This window comes from Scyliorhinus torazame, chromosome 2 (assembly GCF_047496885.1).
Source record: "Scyliorhinus torazame isolate Kashiwa2021f chromosome 2, sScyTor2.1, whole genome shotgun sequence".
NCBI lineage: Eukaryota > Metazoa > Chordata > Chondrichthyes > Carcharhiniformes > Scyliorhinidae > Scyliorhinus > Scyliorhinus torazame.
The window spans coordinates 151,086,675-151,103,404 of NC_092708.1; the positions used below are offsets into that span (position 1 = coordinate 151,086,675).

General features: G+C 50.0%; 1 protein-coding gene across 4 annotated transcripts in view; it reads left to right on the top strand.

Annotated features, from left to right (window-relative positions):
• mfsd6b (major facilitator superfamily domain containing 6b) overlaps positions 1-16,730 on the top strand; it is a 193,660-nt gene that overhangs the window by 71,448 nt on the left and 105,482 nt on the right. For all 4 annotated transcript variants that reach the window (XM_072478327.1, XM_072478355.1, XM_072478346.1 and 1 more), the window contains exon 2: positions 3,473-5,019. In XM_072478327.1, the coding sequence (XP_072334428.1) occupies positions 3,509-5,019 (1,511 nt within the window). In that variant the 5' untranslated portion in view covers positions 3,473-3,508. The remainder of the gene's footprint in view (positions 1-3,472; positions 5,020-16,730) is intronic.

Below are 16,730 nucleotides of genomic sequence, written 5' to 3' on the forward strand. Positions count from 1 at the left end.
TCCCTCCTCCGGTGCCTCCGCACATTGCCTGTCCACCCTCAAACGTTCTTACAACAACCGCTCCCATTCCCTACCCTCCTGCTTTCCTTTATGTGCCCTGATAGATATCAGCTCCCCTCTAACCACAGCCTTCAACGCCTCCCAGACCACTCCCATCTGAACCTCCCCATTGTCATTGAGTTCCAAGTACCTTTCAATACACCCCCTCACCCTTAAACACACCCCCTCATCTGCCAATAATCCCATGTCCATTCTCCAGGGTGGGTGATGTTCTTTTTCCTCCCCTATCTCCAGGTCCACCCAATGTGGAGCGTGGTCCGAAATAGCTATAGCCGTATACTCCGTCCCCGTTACCTTCGGGATTAGTGCCCTTCCCAAAACAAAAAAGTCTATCCGTGAATAGACTTTGTGGACATAGGAGAAAAACGAAAACTCCTTACTCCTAGGTCTACCAAATCTCCAGGGGTCTACTCCTCCCATCTGCTCCATAAAGTCCTTGAGCACCCTAGCTGTAGCCGGCCTCCTTCCGGTCCTGGACCTCGATCTGTCCAGCCCTGGGTCCAGCACCGTATTAAAATCTCCACCCATTACCAACTTTCCCGCCTGTAGGTCCGGGATGCGTCCCAACATATGCCTCATAAAATTGGCATCATCCCAGTTCGGGGCATATACGTTCACTAAAACCACCGCCTCCACTTGCAATCTGCCACTCACCATCACGTATCTGCCCCCACTATCCGCCACTGTGGTCTTTGCCTCAAACATTACCCGCTTCCCCACTAATATAGCCACCCCCCTGTTTTTTGCGTCTAGCCCCGAATGAAACACCTGCCCCACCCATCCTTTGCGAAGTCTGACCTGGTCTATCAGTTTCAGATGCATCTCCTGCAGCATAACCACATCTGCCTTAAGTTTTTTTAGGTGTGCGAGTACCCGTGCCCTCTTAATCGGCCCGTTCAGCCCTCTCACATTCCACGTGATCAGCCGAGTTGGGGGGCTCTTTACCCCCCCCCCTTGCCGACTAGCCATCTCCTTTTTCAATCCAGCTCCTCTCCCGGTTCCCACGTAGCTGTATCTCCCCCCAACGGCGCCCTCCCGCCCCGACCACCCCACCCCATACCAGCTCCCCCTTCTCCCCAGCAGCAGCAACCCAGTTAACCCCCCCCCCCCCGCTAGATCCCTTTCTAGCGTAATTGCACCCCCCATGTTGCTCCCAGAAGTCAGCAAACTCTGGCCGACCTCGGCTTCCCCCCGTGACCTCGGCCCCCACTGTGCGAGGCCCCCTCCTTCCTGCTTCCCTGTTCCCGCCATGATTATCATAGCGCGGGAACAAAGCCCGCGCTACCCATTTGGCCCCGCCCCCAATGGCCGGCGCCCCCTGCTCCCCATCCTCCCTCCCCCCTTCCCCCACGACATGGGGAAGAGAGAAAAGTTACAGGGTCGCAGGATTAACAACTTCGGAAATCATCTCTTCCCCCATTTCCCCCCCCTTCACCCCACGTAATCATCCCCACCACCTTGTCCCAAACGTTCTTTTTCTAGCCCGCTTGTTCCAGTTTCTCCTCGACAATAAATGTCCACGCCTCTTCTGCCGTTTCAAAGTAGTGGTGTTTCCCTTGCTGGCTGCAGCATTCCAAATTTAACCTTCCTTTTGTGCAGCACCGCCTTGGCCCGATTAAAGCTTGCCCTCCTTCTCGCCACCTCCGCACTCCAATCTTGATATACGCGGATCACCGCGTTCTCCCACCTACTGCTCCAGGTTTTCTTTGCCCATCTGAGGACCATCTCTCTGTCCTTATATCGGAGAAATCTCACCACTATGGTTCGAGGAATTTCTCCAGCCCTCGGTCTTCGCGCCATAACTCGATAAGCTCCCTCCACCTCCAACGGGCCCGTCGGGGCCTCCGATCCCATTAACGAGTGAAGCATCGTGCTCACATATGCCCCGACGTCCGCCCCTTCTGCACCTTCGGGAAGACCAAGAATCCTTAAATTCTTCCTCCGCGCATTATTCTCCAGCACCTCCAGCCTTTCCACACACCTTTTGTGTTGTGCCTCGTGCATCTCTGTCTTCACCACCAGGCCCTGTATGTCGTCCTCATTCTCAGCAGCCTTTGCCTTCACGACCCGGAGCTCCTGCTCCTGGGTCTTTTGCTCCTCCTTTAGCCCTTCAATCGCCTGTAATATCGTGGCCAACAGCTCCTTCTTCATCTCCTTTTTAAGTTCTTCCACGCAGCGCCGCAGGAACTCTTGTTGGTCAGGGCCCCATATTAAACTGCCACCTTCCGACGCCATCTTGCTTTGTGCTTGCCTTCCTGGCCGCTGCTCTAGAGGATCCACCGCAACCTGGCCACTTTTCTCTCCTTTTTCCATCCGTGTCCAGGGGGGATTCCCTTCTCGTTTACTGCACAGTGTTTTTAGCCGTTAAAATTGCCGTTGGGGCTCCTATTAAGAGCCCAAAAGTCCGTTCCACCGGGAGTTGCCGAAACGTGCGACTTAGCTGGTCATCGCCGCACCCGGAAGTCCGTGAAATCATTTTCTTCCAAAACGCATTGCAAAGTTGTATTTCTGCAGTTTAATTTGTGCGTCATTAATTATTGACAAAACAAATAATCTCCTGTTTATTACAAAAAGAAGCATTTCATCTAGACCTCTAACTTGAGATGAATTGTTTGATTTTCCTGTTTCTGAAGAATGGCTATATGCAACATTCCCTCTAAGCTCCAGAACTGTGCAGCATCCCAGAGCTCGCTGCACATCAGACTGAGCACATGGTGTCGATTTAATTTTAACAAGTGTGTACAGACCCCACCTCCCCGCCAAAGTTAACTTTTCTGTGCACTTCAATGAATGGCTAGTGCACAACAGTAACTAAGATAGAGAGGACGTTGGTTACAAGCACAGTCTTTGCATTCAAAGGTCACAAGACTACATTTAAATTTAATGTTAGAATTGAAGAATGATTGCCTGTAAATATATGTGCTGAGTTCTGTTTGTATTTCTTATTTTCCTTTTATTTTTGCATGCGTCTTTTGCAATATGTAACCGATGGCCTGTAAGATGTGAAAACACAATAAAACAATTTTTAAAAAATTCAAGAATGAATTTCAATTCTAGCTGGGGAATTTAAAGTATGAAATCAGTATCCTCCTGTGGCTCAACTGGCTAGGACAGTGAGAAGCCGAGTAACATTGCCTTCCAGACAGGTCCCTTGTTAGATACAACTTATACTGAGTACATATAAGCAAAGCATTTTGATTTAAATAACAGTGAAACAAATTGAAGAATGGCCTCTGTTCGAAAAATGGAATAAGATGCACTCGGCTAATTTAGTCCATCCGATTGATGGCGCAGATTGAAAATAAGGCAGTTTTTCCTGAAATCCAGTGCAGTAGTAGTACTAAGTGGAATTTAAGACTTTATTTTCATATTCACATGAAAAATACTCTAAATGTTTCCTTCTCCTTTGCAGGCCAGTGTAGGAATCTGAACACCAGACCAATTAACTATGGCAAGTGACGACAAAGTTGCCATCCTTTCTGATGATGAAGAGGATCAGAAGAGAAAATATATTCTTGACGAACCTTTCAATACTCTGTCAGTGGAAGCAGGGAATGAACCGCCTTCTAATCCTACCAATGCAGAAAGAGACGCACCAGAAACAGAGGAACAGGACTGGTTAGAGAGACGCTGTATAAAAATAAGTAATGATCTCCTTATTTCCAAAGTGTTTTACTTCTTCTTTTACTCTGGGTATGGATCTTTGTGCCCGTTACTACCTTTGTATTACAAACAGCTTGGCATGTTGGCCAGCCAAGGCGGACTTTTGGTGGGGATAAGATATTTCATAGAATTCTGCAGTGCCCCATTCTGGGGAGTCATAGCAGATCGATTTAGAAAAGGGAAGATTGTCCTTCTCTTTTCCGTTATGTGTTGGATTGTCTTCAATCTGGGAATTGGTTTTGTGAAACCTGCCACCATGAGGTGTGAATCAAGGAATCCAGCACCTACCACATTGGCTTCAAATATCTCTACACATTCAGCATTACCCACAACTGTATCGACAAATCACTCTCTCCCAAACAAATCCAATAAGAGTCGGATACAGAGGGACATTTACAAAAGCCAGAATTTTGGATATGTGGGAGATCTCGGCTTTTCGTTCCCCTTGGTCAGTGCAGAACAAGGCCATATTTTACAAGAAAGAGCTGCTCAAAGTGCTGACAATTCAACAGCAACCATTAATCCAAACAGGACATTACATTCCACATTGGCCTCAACTGTACAGCCTGACAAATACATCAGTTCTGACTTGGCAGAGGTTCAAAATATTTTCCTACTAATTTTGTTGGTTGTTATAGTCGGAGAATTCTTCAGTGCACCGGCAGTCACTATCGTAGACACCGTTACCCTGCAATACCTCGGCAAACACCGAGACCGCTATGGATTGCAGCGAATGTGGGGCTCCTTAGGATGGGGCATTACCATGCTGGCAGTCGGCATCTCCATTGACCACACGCATATTGAAGTTTCTATTGAGGGTGAAGGCTGTGAAAAACCTGATTACAAGAACTACAGGTTAACCTTTATTGTTTTTGGAGTTTTGATGTCAATAGCGCTAATTGTGTCGACCCAATTCAGATTTGACTACAGTCACCTAAAAGCTGAGGAAAATAAGAAAGAAGAATTTATTGAAATTCAACAAGTGACTCAGAATCCTTCAACGGAAGATTCGGGAGTTACAAATAGTGCTGAAGAATCAAGGAGCACGGGAACGAGAACATTTGAATTTAGACTGCTGCTTCGAATAATTTGCAGTGTGCAATATGGTTCTGTGCTATTTGTGGCTTGGTTCATGGGCTTTGGCTATGGCTTCGTGTTTACATTCCTCTATTGGCATCTGGAAGATTTGAATGGGACAACTACACTCTTTGGAATCTGCTCAGTCCTAAGTCATGTATCCGAACTGACCGCTTACTTCTTTAGTCACAAGTTGATTGAACTGGTGGGTCACATCAGGTAAGCTGTTGTACTGACTTCCCCATGCCTGACACAGCACACATTTAAAAACAAGATGTCCAAGAGAGGCTGCAAGTTTCCATCTATTTGAAGGCAATAGTTTCAGAGAGAGTTATGCCAAGGAAAAATAAATTCTGATTTTTGAGAAATTTATTTGGCTGAGGGCCCTACTAAAACCAAAAAGAAGCATGGTTTCTCAAACAAAATACAAAAAGACTACTGAAACTCATAAACAGAATATTAATAGGGATAGTGTTTATTTATCTATGGCCAAAAACACCAGGATATTTTTTAACAATCGATTTGCCCTCCTGTCTGAAAGAACATGTCACACAGAATGCACAACACAGGAGGTCCTCTGGTCTGACATTTGTTGTTCTACTGGAGTTGGTTGCTCTAAGTGCCATTTCTCTGTTCATTACCTAGATCCTTTTAATATTCCTTTAAAAATATTATAGGGGGTAATTTTAACTACCGAAAATGGATGAATTTGGTTTGGATAGGAGGGTTAAAAGCTGAAATTTGAAGCCACCCATGTCCAGTTTTGATGACGTCAGGGTGAGGGGTGGGCGAACATTTTCCTATCAAGGTTTGAATTTAAGTATCTATATGAGGCTGTGTGCTTTCATTTTAACAGCGATTCTAATTTTGACCACAATCAGCTGGGTTTTCCTGGCCTCGGGAATTCCATAAGGTAACCAGAGGCAAGAAGAGTTAAATCCATTGGATAAAGGTGTTAATTGTGCTGCTTAGGGTCCAGGATGACAGGTGTGGTGCCCCCAGGTCAAACAAGTTACCTTGTAAACCCCACCTCCCCAATGTGATCTGCCTACTCTCCCCTCACGTTCAGACCCATGACTACTATTGCTCCCGACTATCACCATCACCAACGGCTCCCCCACTTCAATCGAACCCGATTCCTTCAACCACCAACTGCTCCCAACCTGTAATTGGAACCCCCCGGGTGCATCCACTCCCCACTTCTGGAACCAAAGGCAGGGAAATTTTACTTACTTGACTCGCAAGAAGTGGGTCAGTCAAAGTTTCCTGAGGAACCTAAAATCCAGAACTCCACCACATGCTGTGGAGTTTTAACATCGCCAATCACTTCCTCATCCGGGACCCAGCCCGACTTGCAGACTAGGCCTCCAATCGGAAGGGGAGATGAAAAGTCTGATCTGGGGATTCGGGGTGGGGTGTTGACCAGGGTTTGGGGGTAGGAGTGTGGAGGAGGAAGATAATTCAAAGAAGAAGGAGCATGAGGATCAGTTCAAGGAAGGTAGATTCCACTGGAGGGAGGGGGTGGATGGGAGGTTGGTTGAAGGATTTTGATCAGGGGAGGATAGGGTGTCAGGGTCAGAGTCGGTTGGATGGGTTTGATCAGGAGGAGTGGGGTTCAATCGTATGGGATGGAGGGGCTTTGTTCAGGGGACTTGTTTGTCGGGGGCAGGGGGAGGTGTCGCGGATGTTGCTGAGGGATGGGCTGAAAGATCACAGAGGGGGAGTGGAGATCTTGAGGGGGCGGGTGGGACGATTTGTTGCTTTGAGGAGGAACCAGAGCAGAAACCTGATTTGGGGTCTCAAAGGCCATAAGATAAGGGATTGGAAGATTTAGGAGGAGAATCAGAAGCCTTTGGGGTGAGGTAGGAGAGAATATTGGACAGAATTTTCCAATTTGGAGACTGTGGTGCTGGGCAGCAATGTTGGCGTAATTCCCATTGGGTGACAGGTTAATTTTCACTTTTCACCTTGTTAATCATGCATCAGCAAGGAGCTCGTCGAATCTTGTGCCATTAAATCACAGGGTTAAAAGTCCTGCCACCATATTTAAATAGCATTCTCACAGACATTCACGCACTACAGGCCAAGCGTTGTGGCGAAAAGGATTACAATGGCCTTGAAGCAAACCGAACCCTTCCATTCCAGGGTTCAGTGAGGCCTCACTGGACATTCTCCTCCATGCCATCCAGGAACGACAGGAGGTCCTCTTTTCTCAGGATGGGAGCTGTAGGTCGACCCACCTGACCATGCTGGCCGGGAGGAGGTCGCCAGGGAGGCCAGTGTCCATGGAAAACGAAAAGGACTGTCCTACAGTGCAGGAAAAGGATGAATGATCTGATGCACTCTGCCAGGGAAACCAAACCTTCTCCTCACTTCAAGCTTACACCCTGAGAGGGATATCACAGAGTCTAAGGGTTAAAGTCCACAGAGATGTCACAGATGGGATACGAACACTGAATGTTTGCCATCCACTTTAGGCTCACCGACCCATGTAAGTTCTTACACAAACAGAATTTTAATCTTTCTCTGGAGAAGGCTCAGCATACACAGCTGGTGTGCATGCTTCTGAATTGCTCTTTCATTCCATAGTGCTCACAGTCAATTCATCTGTCTTTATGTAGGACAAGATCACCCATAATTGGCAGGAGTGATCAAAGACTAGAGGGGGTACCCTGGAGCTGAGGATACTCTCCTCCTATGAGGAGCACACTCAAGAGCTCTTTGGAGAGGATGATGATCATTCCTGCATGGAAGACGAGACCCCCAACAAGCCTAGGAGGTTCCATGCAGTATATATCAACAAGAGGAGTTATCTGTACTAGAAGCCTACCTAGTCAATCACTAATTATCTCCTCTCTTCTCTCTATTCCAGCTACCAGTATGAAAATGCGAAGGCCATGCTCAAACAAGCACCTCAGCCCCACCTCCAGATCAACTCTGATGAGGAGGCAGAAGAGCAATCTGATGAAGACCCGTCACTGCATTCATCTGCACCCTCCACCAGCACAGATACACACACCTTGGTGGCTTCTAGCTCTAGAGTAGGCTTGGGTTCATAATCTGGTGATCACCTCACTGAACATGTCCACACTAGGTGGAGGCAGTAACAGCCGAGGTCTCTGACACTCGGAGGACTGCTGAAGACCAAGCCCGTGCTGATCCGTGACGATGATGAGCCTCTGCAATTGGAACCGAGAGAAATGTCAGAGATGCAAAGACAGGTGAGGGAACATAAGGCAGAGATTTTAGAGGCAGTCCGTAGTCTTGTACAGAGAATGGAGGAGTCCATCCATGGTCTGTCTGATGTTGTGGCTCCAGCGTGTGAGGTTCTCAAATTTTTCTTGGGAGTTCTGGCAGCTACCTTGGAGACCCAGGGCCAGCAGAACACACTGGGCGCGACTCAATGGAACAAAAACAGAGTACCGTTTTAGGCGTGTTTAGCAGGGTCTTTCTCAGTGAACAGCATTTGCCATTTTGTTGGCCTCGGCAAGAAACGCCCTGTCGAGGCCGCCCTTGCTTACATCATTTACTCCCTGTCGAGTTCAGCTCGCCAGTTCAGGATGACGACCCGTGGATCGGGGCACCATTTTTAAAGGCATCCCCAGTCTTTCGATCCATCTCAGCGACTCCACCGCGGCCTCTGGACACCCCCACTACACCCAACTTACATCTTACGGGGTCCTCAGGCCCCCTTCACCTCGTCTCTTATGGGTAAGGCACCCCAGGTCCGACCCCTGAGACAGTTGACCTGACACCGTGGCACTGCCAGCATGGCAGGGTGATCTGGATGCCAAGTTGCCAGGCTGGCAGTGTCAAGGTGCACGTGCCAGGGTACCACTCAACCCAATACTTGACCACCAGTGGCCTGAGAGACCACCCCTGCAGGTGCCATTATGCCTGGTCCATGTTTGCATGGACCAGTACTAAACTAAGGGCAGCATGGTAGCACATTGGTTAGCACAGTTGCTTCACCGCTCCAGGGTCCTAGGTTCGATGCCAGCTTGAGTCACTATCTGTGTGGAGTCTGCACTTTCTCCTCGTGTTTGCGTGGGTTTCTTCCAGGTGCTCTGGTTTCCTCCCACAGTCCAAAGATGTGCAGGTTAGGTGAGTTGGCCATGCTAAATTGCCCTTGCTGTCCAAAAAGGTTAGGTGGGGTTACTGGGTTACGGGGATGGATTGGAGGTGTGGGCTTAAGTGGGGTACTCTTTCCAAGGGCTGGTGCAGACTCGATAGGCCGAATGGCCTCCTTCTGCACTGTAAATGCTATGATCCTATGGTACCTTGGTGAGGTCTCCCAGGTGCAGCCGTTAGATCCCGGGCACTGGGAGAATCTGGCGCAGAAATATATAAGGCTCATTCAAATATGCTCATTTGGATCACGCCCTCAGATCGCGACATTCTTGCGAGATTCCATTGAATCATGAGACGTTTCGAGTGTTGCGAGTTTCATGAGAGGCCAGGCTCGTCTCGTCACCAAGTCAGGCATGACGAGGCTGTTAAACCGTGCCCACTGTATCTGCTGCTCTTGCGCTTGGAACTGCACTCATCGCTCTAGCCATTGGTGTGCTCCAGTAGTGTCTGGGTGAGACGCAGACAGAGCACCTTGACCTCATCCCATGAGCCATGTAGGGGTACCTCAAGCACCCAAAGGAAAGAGGAGCACCAACCAGACTCCCAAGGGGCATCCAACCAGGGGTTTCCAAGAGAATCCTGCCACTCTGGCCTCTGTCAACCCCAGCAGTCTAGGCCAAGGAGGATGCAACTGCCCTGGAGCAGGACACCCTTAGCAGACCCTTCAGGGGTATGCCAAAGGCATCTTAGACAACAGGGCATAGCAATCACTCAAATTACTAAAGGACTGCGTTATATGTAATCACTTAAGGATGTGCACTATGGAGTGCTTATCCCATTGGACAACAACCACATGCTCCCTAGGAGACTGTGGCTTTCAAGGATGGTTAGGGTTGAAGGCGACTTATGCTTCCTCCATTATCATTGTGAGATTGATGAACTCTTGTGCTGAAGATGACAATGAAGGTCTTTTTTTGTCTCCCTGCATGAAAGCATGAGGAGAAGTGCGCTTGTAAAAACTTGCTTTTACTTTGTTCCCTCTGGAATTTTGTAACTATGATGTTGTTGTGGGTACATCTTTTGTGTTCTGCTCATGCAACCGCATCCCCATGTGTCTCATCTGAATCCTCACCCTCTTCAAATTCATCCCCTTCAACGTCCTCCTTGTCCGAGGAGATGTGTAGTTCCTCCATGTGGCAAAATGTCTCCCCTTTGCAACTTTAGGACCTGCAGGATGCAGCAGATGATGTTGGTGTGGGACACCTTCTGTGGTGAATATTGGAGAGCCCCATCCGTGTGGTCCAAACATCTGAAACACATCTTTAAGAGGCCAATAACCTGCTCTATTAAGGACCTTGTGGTTAAATGTGCAGCATTGTATCTCTCCTCAGGTGCACTCTATGGATGACGAATGGGCAGCATTAGTCATGTCTTCAGGGTTAATCCTTATCACTGAGGAACCAATCCTCCAAATGCTGAGGACCCTCAAAGGTCTGTGACACTTGTGATTGACTCAAGATGTGAGAGTCATGAGAGCTTTCTGGGTACCTAGCACAAATATGCATGATTTCTTTCTGTGATCACGGAATAGGTGGATGTTTAAAGAGTGAAATCCTTTTCTGTTAATGAATCTCACAGGCTGCTGCCAGGGAGCTCTCAAGATCACGTGTGCAGTCAATGTAATACAACAGTGGTGAATAGCACCCTGTATTGGTGGAAAATCTGAGATTGCAGTGAATCCCAAAGCTCTGGCAGCCTGGCTTGCTTCACCCATGTGGAACTGCAAGTAATGGTGAGCTTTATTGAAAAGGGCTTCGGTCACACCCCTTATGCATTTATGTTTCACCCATTGTGAGATTCGGTTGAGCTCCCCAGTGGAGCCCTGGAAGGATTCACTGGGAAAACATTTGAGTGCAGCTATAATCTTAAGAGAAACTGGCATTTGAAGTCCCCCAAGTCAGTACAGTGTGAGTTCCTCATGAGAAATGTGGCAAATATGAATGACTATATTCCTGGACTTGTGGAGGCAGCTGCAGGACAGCCTTTCGCTCATTCCAATGTATGAGCTGCATCTTCTATAGACCTTTGTTCACGCCAAATGTCTTTGTTGATTTAGTTACTCCTCATCAGCATTTTGATCTTCCTGAGGTTCCACTGGCTTTTGTTCCTCAGGGCTTCGGCCTTCCCTGAGCTGTGCCAAACAGCGACGGGCCCTTCTCATTTGCATCAAAGCTGTTAAAAAGGCAGCATTGCCTACAGCCTGCATTCTCAACTCTACCTTGTTTTTCTGAACTGATAAAATTGATCAATCAATGGTAGTTCCATTGATTTGCCTTCCTCCATATACAAGGCAGGAATGCATTCACCAGCCCTCGACTTTCCCCTTAGTCTGCATATTGCAAACAAGGGCCACCTCTTGAAGGATGATATCCTGGACGATGACAAGTGCTGATCTTTCCCTTTGATGCACTATCAATTATGACGAGACAAGAGTAGAGAGTAATCGAGGCTTTATTACACAGAGATGTGTGGCCTCCTACAGCAGCTTACGAAATGGCTGCTGTTTGGAGAGCACACACATTTATACTCCGCCTCCTGGGCGGAGCCAGCAGGCAGGGATCTACCCCCATAGCTGTAGTACACGGGCCTTACCGTAATACCCATATATACAATGTAATACAACAGTGGTGACTACCACATTCACCCCCTGTTAAAAATGAGTCCAGCGGGGGGGGGGGGGGGGGGGGGGGGGGGAACTATATAAATACAGATTGGTTTTAAAATTACAGAGAAGGTTACAAATTTAGACGATCGGGCGCCTTGATCTGTCGTTGAGAGCGCCGCAGTGCTGGTGGCGACTCAGGCATCGGCTTGGTCTTCGGTGACTCCGGGAGTGTGTCGAAATCCTCTTCATCCCCGGGTGGGAGCAGGAGGAGGATGGATTGTCCTGGAGCAGGGGCTGCGGTGGGGTGCGCCGGGGGAGGGAAGGGTGGCGCCGGGGCAGGGGGGGCTGTGTGGGGACCCAGCTGGTGCCAGATCCCTGAGGGAGACTGTGTCTTGGCAGCTGTCGGGGTGCGCTACGTAGGCGTACTGCGGGTTCGCGTGGAGTAGCTGTACTCTCTCAATCAACGGGTCCGCCTTGTGGAGCCGCACATGCTTGCAGAGGAGAACGGGTCCTGGAGCTGCCAGCCACGCTGGGAGCGAAACCCCGGAGGTGGACTTCCTGTGGAGGGCAAAGAGACGTTCATGGGGGGTTTCGGTGGTTGCGGTGCACAGGAGTGACCGAATGGAGTGAAGTGCGTCGGGGAGGACCTCATGCCAGTGGGAGGCCGGGAGGTTTCTGGACCATAGGGCCAGCTGGACGGCCCTCCAGACCGTCCCATTCTCCCGCTCCACCTGCCTGTTTCCCCTGTGGTTGTAGCTGGTCGTCCTGCTCGAGGCAATGCCCCTGTTGAGCAGGTACTGGCGCAGCTCATCGCTCATAAATGAGGATCCCCGTTCGCTATGGACGTAGGCGGGGAAACTGAACAGATCGAACATGGTGTTGAGGGCTTTGATGACGGTGGCAGACGTCATATCGGGGCATTGGACGGCAAAGGGGAATCTGGAATACTCGTCGACCACATTAAGAAAGTACGTGTTGCGGTCAGTGGAGGGGAGGGGCCCTTTGAAGTCCACTCTGAGGCGTTCAAAGGGGCGGGTGGCCTTCACCAGGCGCACACGGTTTGGTCGGTAGAAGTGCGGTTTCCACACCGCGCAGACCTGGCAGTCTCTGGTGATAGCCCTGACTTCCTCGATGGAGTAGGGCAGATTGCGGGCCTTAATGAAGTGGTACAAGCAGGTGACTCCCGGGTGACAGAGATCGTCGTGCAGGGTCCGGAGTCGGTCCACTTGTGCGCTGGCACATGTACCTCGGGACAGGGCATCGGGGGGGGGGGCTCATTGAGCTTACCGGGGCGATACAAAATCTCATAATTGTAGGTGGAGAGCTCGATCCTCCACCTCAAGATTTTATCATTTTTGATCTTACCCCGCTGTGTGTTGTTAAACATGAAGGCAACTGACCGTTGGTCAGTGAGGAGAGTGAATCTCCTGCCGGCCAGGTAATGCCTCCAATGTCGCACAGCTTCAACGATCGCTTGGGCCTCCTTTTCGACGGAGGAGTGCCGAATTTCGGAGGCATGGAGGGTGCGGGAAAAGAATGCCACGGGCCTGCCTGCCTGGTTGAGGGTGGCGGCCAGAGCGACGTCTGATGCATCGCTCTCGACTTCGAAGGGGAGCGCCTCGTCGACGGCGTGCATCGTGGCCTTGGCGATGTCGGCCTTGATACGGTTGAAGGCCTGGTGAGCCTCGGCCATCAGTGTGAAAGCGGTGGATTGAATGAGTGGGCGGGCCTTGTCAGCATAGTTTGGGACCCACTGGGCGTAATACGAAAAGAACCCCAGGCATCGTTTGAGGGTCTTGGGGCAGTGGGGGAGGGGGAGTTCCATGAGGGGGCACATGCGATCGGGGTCGGGTCCTAGAACTCCGTTCTGAACCATAGCCGAGGATGGCTAATCGGTTTGTGCTGAACATACACTTCTCCTTGTTGTAAGTTAGGTTGAGGAGTGTGGCGGTGTGGAGAAATTTGGAAAGGTTAGCGTCGTGGTCCTGCTGGTCGTGGCCGCAGATGGTGACGTTGTCCAGGTACGGGAAAGTGGCCCGCAGCCCGTACCGGTCAACCACTCGGTCCATCTCCCGTTGGAAGACCCCGTTGGTGACGCCAAAGGGGACCCTAAGGAAATGGTAAAGGCGGCCGTCTGCTTCAAACACAGTTTATGGGCGGTCCGTCCGCCTTACGGATGGGGAGTTGGTGGTAGGCAGATTTCAGGTCCACAGTTGAGAAGACCCGGTACTGTGCAATCTGATTGACCATATCAGATATGCGTGGGAGGGGGTACGCGTCGAGCTGCGTGTACTGATTGATGGTCTGACTGTAGTCAACGACCATCCTGTTTTTCTCCCCGGTTTCCACCACTACTACTTGGGCTCTCCAGCGGCTGTTGCTGGCCTCGATGATACCTTCCCGCAGCAGCCGCTGGACCTCGGACCTGATGAAGGTCCTGTCCTCGGCGCTGTATCGTCTGCTCCTGGTGGTGACGGGTTTGCAATCCGAGGTGAGGTTTGAAAACAGGGAAGGAGGGTTGACCTTCAGCGTCGCGAGGCAGCAAACAGTAAGGGGCGGTAGGTGCCCGCCAAATTTCAGCGTTAGGCTCTGGAGGTTGCACTGGAAGTCCAGGCCGAGTAGCAAGGCAGCGCAGAGGTTGGGGAGGACGTAGAGCCAGAAGCCACTGAACTCTACGCCCTGGACGGTGAGGGTGGCGATGCCGCACCCCCGGATCGCCACGGAGTGGGATCCGGAGGCCAGGGAGATTCTTTGGTTAGCGGGGTGTACCGCGAGGGAGGATGAAGCTCTCAGTGCTCCCGGAGTCCAGAAGGCAGGATACCTCGTGCCCGTCGACCTTCACCTTTGTCGAAGCGGTCGCGAGGTTGTGCGGTCGAGACTGGTCGATCGTAACCGAGGCAAGACGCGGCTTGTCGTTGGCGGTTGCAGGCGATGAACAGCCCGATGAGGTTCCCGACGAGCAGGAGTCCTGAGGCGGGTAAGATGGCGGTGCCCACGGCCTGGCAGTCATAGTCTCTCACCAGGGCGAGCAGAGCACGCCAGAAATCTTCCACAGACTCACTGGGAAGTTGGTGCCGCGTGGATAGGAGGTGCCTGGTGTAGATCTTGTTGGTCTGCTGAGTGTAATTCTCCTTCAGTAGTGCCATGGCCTCTGTGTAGGTCGGCACATCCTGGACGAGGGGAAAAACATCAGAGCTCCGCTGCATGTACAGAATCTGGAGCTTCTGTGCTTCTGAGATTGGGTCTGGCGATGGGTTTGCAATGTATGCTTCAAAGCAAGCGATCCAATGTTGGAAGTCCTTTCTGGCGTTGTCTGCTTGAGGATGCAGCTACAGGCGATCCGGCTTGATGCGGAGGTCCATCTCTGAAAAATGTCTGTGTAATAAATTGATGCACTATCAATTATGACGAGACGAGAGTAGAATGTAATCGAGGCTTTATTATGCAGAGATGTGTGGCCTCCTACAGCAGTTTATGAAATGGCTGCTGTTCAGAGAGCACACACATTTATACTCTGCCTCCTGGGCGGAGCCAGCGGGCAGGGATCTACCCCCATAGCTGTAGTATAGGGGCCTTACTGTAATATGCATATACACAATATAATACAACAGTGGTGACTACTACACCCTTCAGACATGAATGCACATTCACAATGAGGGTGTTCATTTGGGTCAAAGGACCCATGTTGTAGTCAGCTCAGTTGTCCTCCAATGGCCTTTACAACTATGGATACCCAGTTTTTGCACTTATGTCCTGACTCAGCATGCTGCCTTAAATGTCATGACCTATGTACTGGGAAGATGGCGGCTTGTAGAGTCCATACAGCCTTTGCGCAGCAGATGTGGCCACTGATACGTGGAGCATGCATCCATTCTGACATGGCTCTGTGAGGATCAGATGCCAATTAAGGCCATATACACCGCAGCACCTAAACTTAATGGATTGTTGCCTGACTGCAAACCGTGAGAAAAGGAGTCAAGCTCATTTATTGTGCATGAGACCCCAGAGTCCAGCACTCAGCTGACCTGTGCTCCCCATGGTTTAAGCAGGACCGTTACAGGGTGCTCCTTCAATCAGCCAAGAATTGTGCTGATATTTTTTTAATTGATTTTTGAACAATGTCATTATTGCAAGGTGAAGTCAAATGTGGTGCTGCTAACATTTTGTGGGAGACCAGCTTCCAACCTCCCCCAACCACCCACCAAGTCCCTCCAATTCTCACTACCTCCTTATTCCCCTTCCTCCTATCATTGCAGCCTTGGGCAGCACAGTAGCGCAAGTGGATAGCACTGTGGCTTCACAGCGCCAGGGTCCCAGGTTCAATTCCCCGCTGGGTCACTGTCTGTGCGGAGTCTGCACGTTCTCCCCATGTCTGCGTGGGTTTCCTCCGGGTGCTCCGGTTTCCTCCCACAGTCCAAAGAGGGTCAGGTTAGGTGGATTGGGCATGCTAAATTGCCCTTAGTGGTCAAAAAGGTTAGGAGGGGTTATTGGGTTATGGGGATAGGGTGGAAGTGAGGGCGTAAGTGGGTCAGTGCAGACTCGATTGGCCGAATGGCCTCCTTCTGCACTGTATGGTCTAAAAAAAACCCAAAAGATAGGTGGATTGGCCACGCTAAAATGCCCCTGAATTGGAAGAAATGAATTCAAAATTTATTTAAAAAGAAAAAAAAAAATCTTGCAGCCTCCACTTGTTACCTTTGAACCCATCATTATCCACGTGGCTATTCCTGTCCTTCTCCCAAATCCTTTAATGTTGATGTCTCCGAGCTCTTTTTCCACCTGACCCCTACCCTCCTTGAGGCCACTGCACCCTGATTTTCTGGGATCCCCAATGAGACCATCCAATATCTCCCAGGACATTTCAGCTCACGAACTACAGGATGTAGATACGTACTGTGACTGTGACGATGCCATCTACTTCACAGCAGAATGCGCCAACCCACAAATTCCTTCTTCTTTTTTGAGGACATTACCAGTGCGGTAGATAACGGGGAGCCAATGGATGTGGTATATCTGGATTTCCAGAAAGCCTTTGACAAGGTGCCACACAAAAGGTTGCTGCATAAGATAAAGATGCATGGCATTAAGGGTAAAGTAGGAGCATGGATAGAGGATTGGTTAATTAATAGAAAGCAAAGAGTGGGGATTAATGGGTGTTTCTCTGGTTGGCAATCAGTAGCTAGTGGTGTCCCTC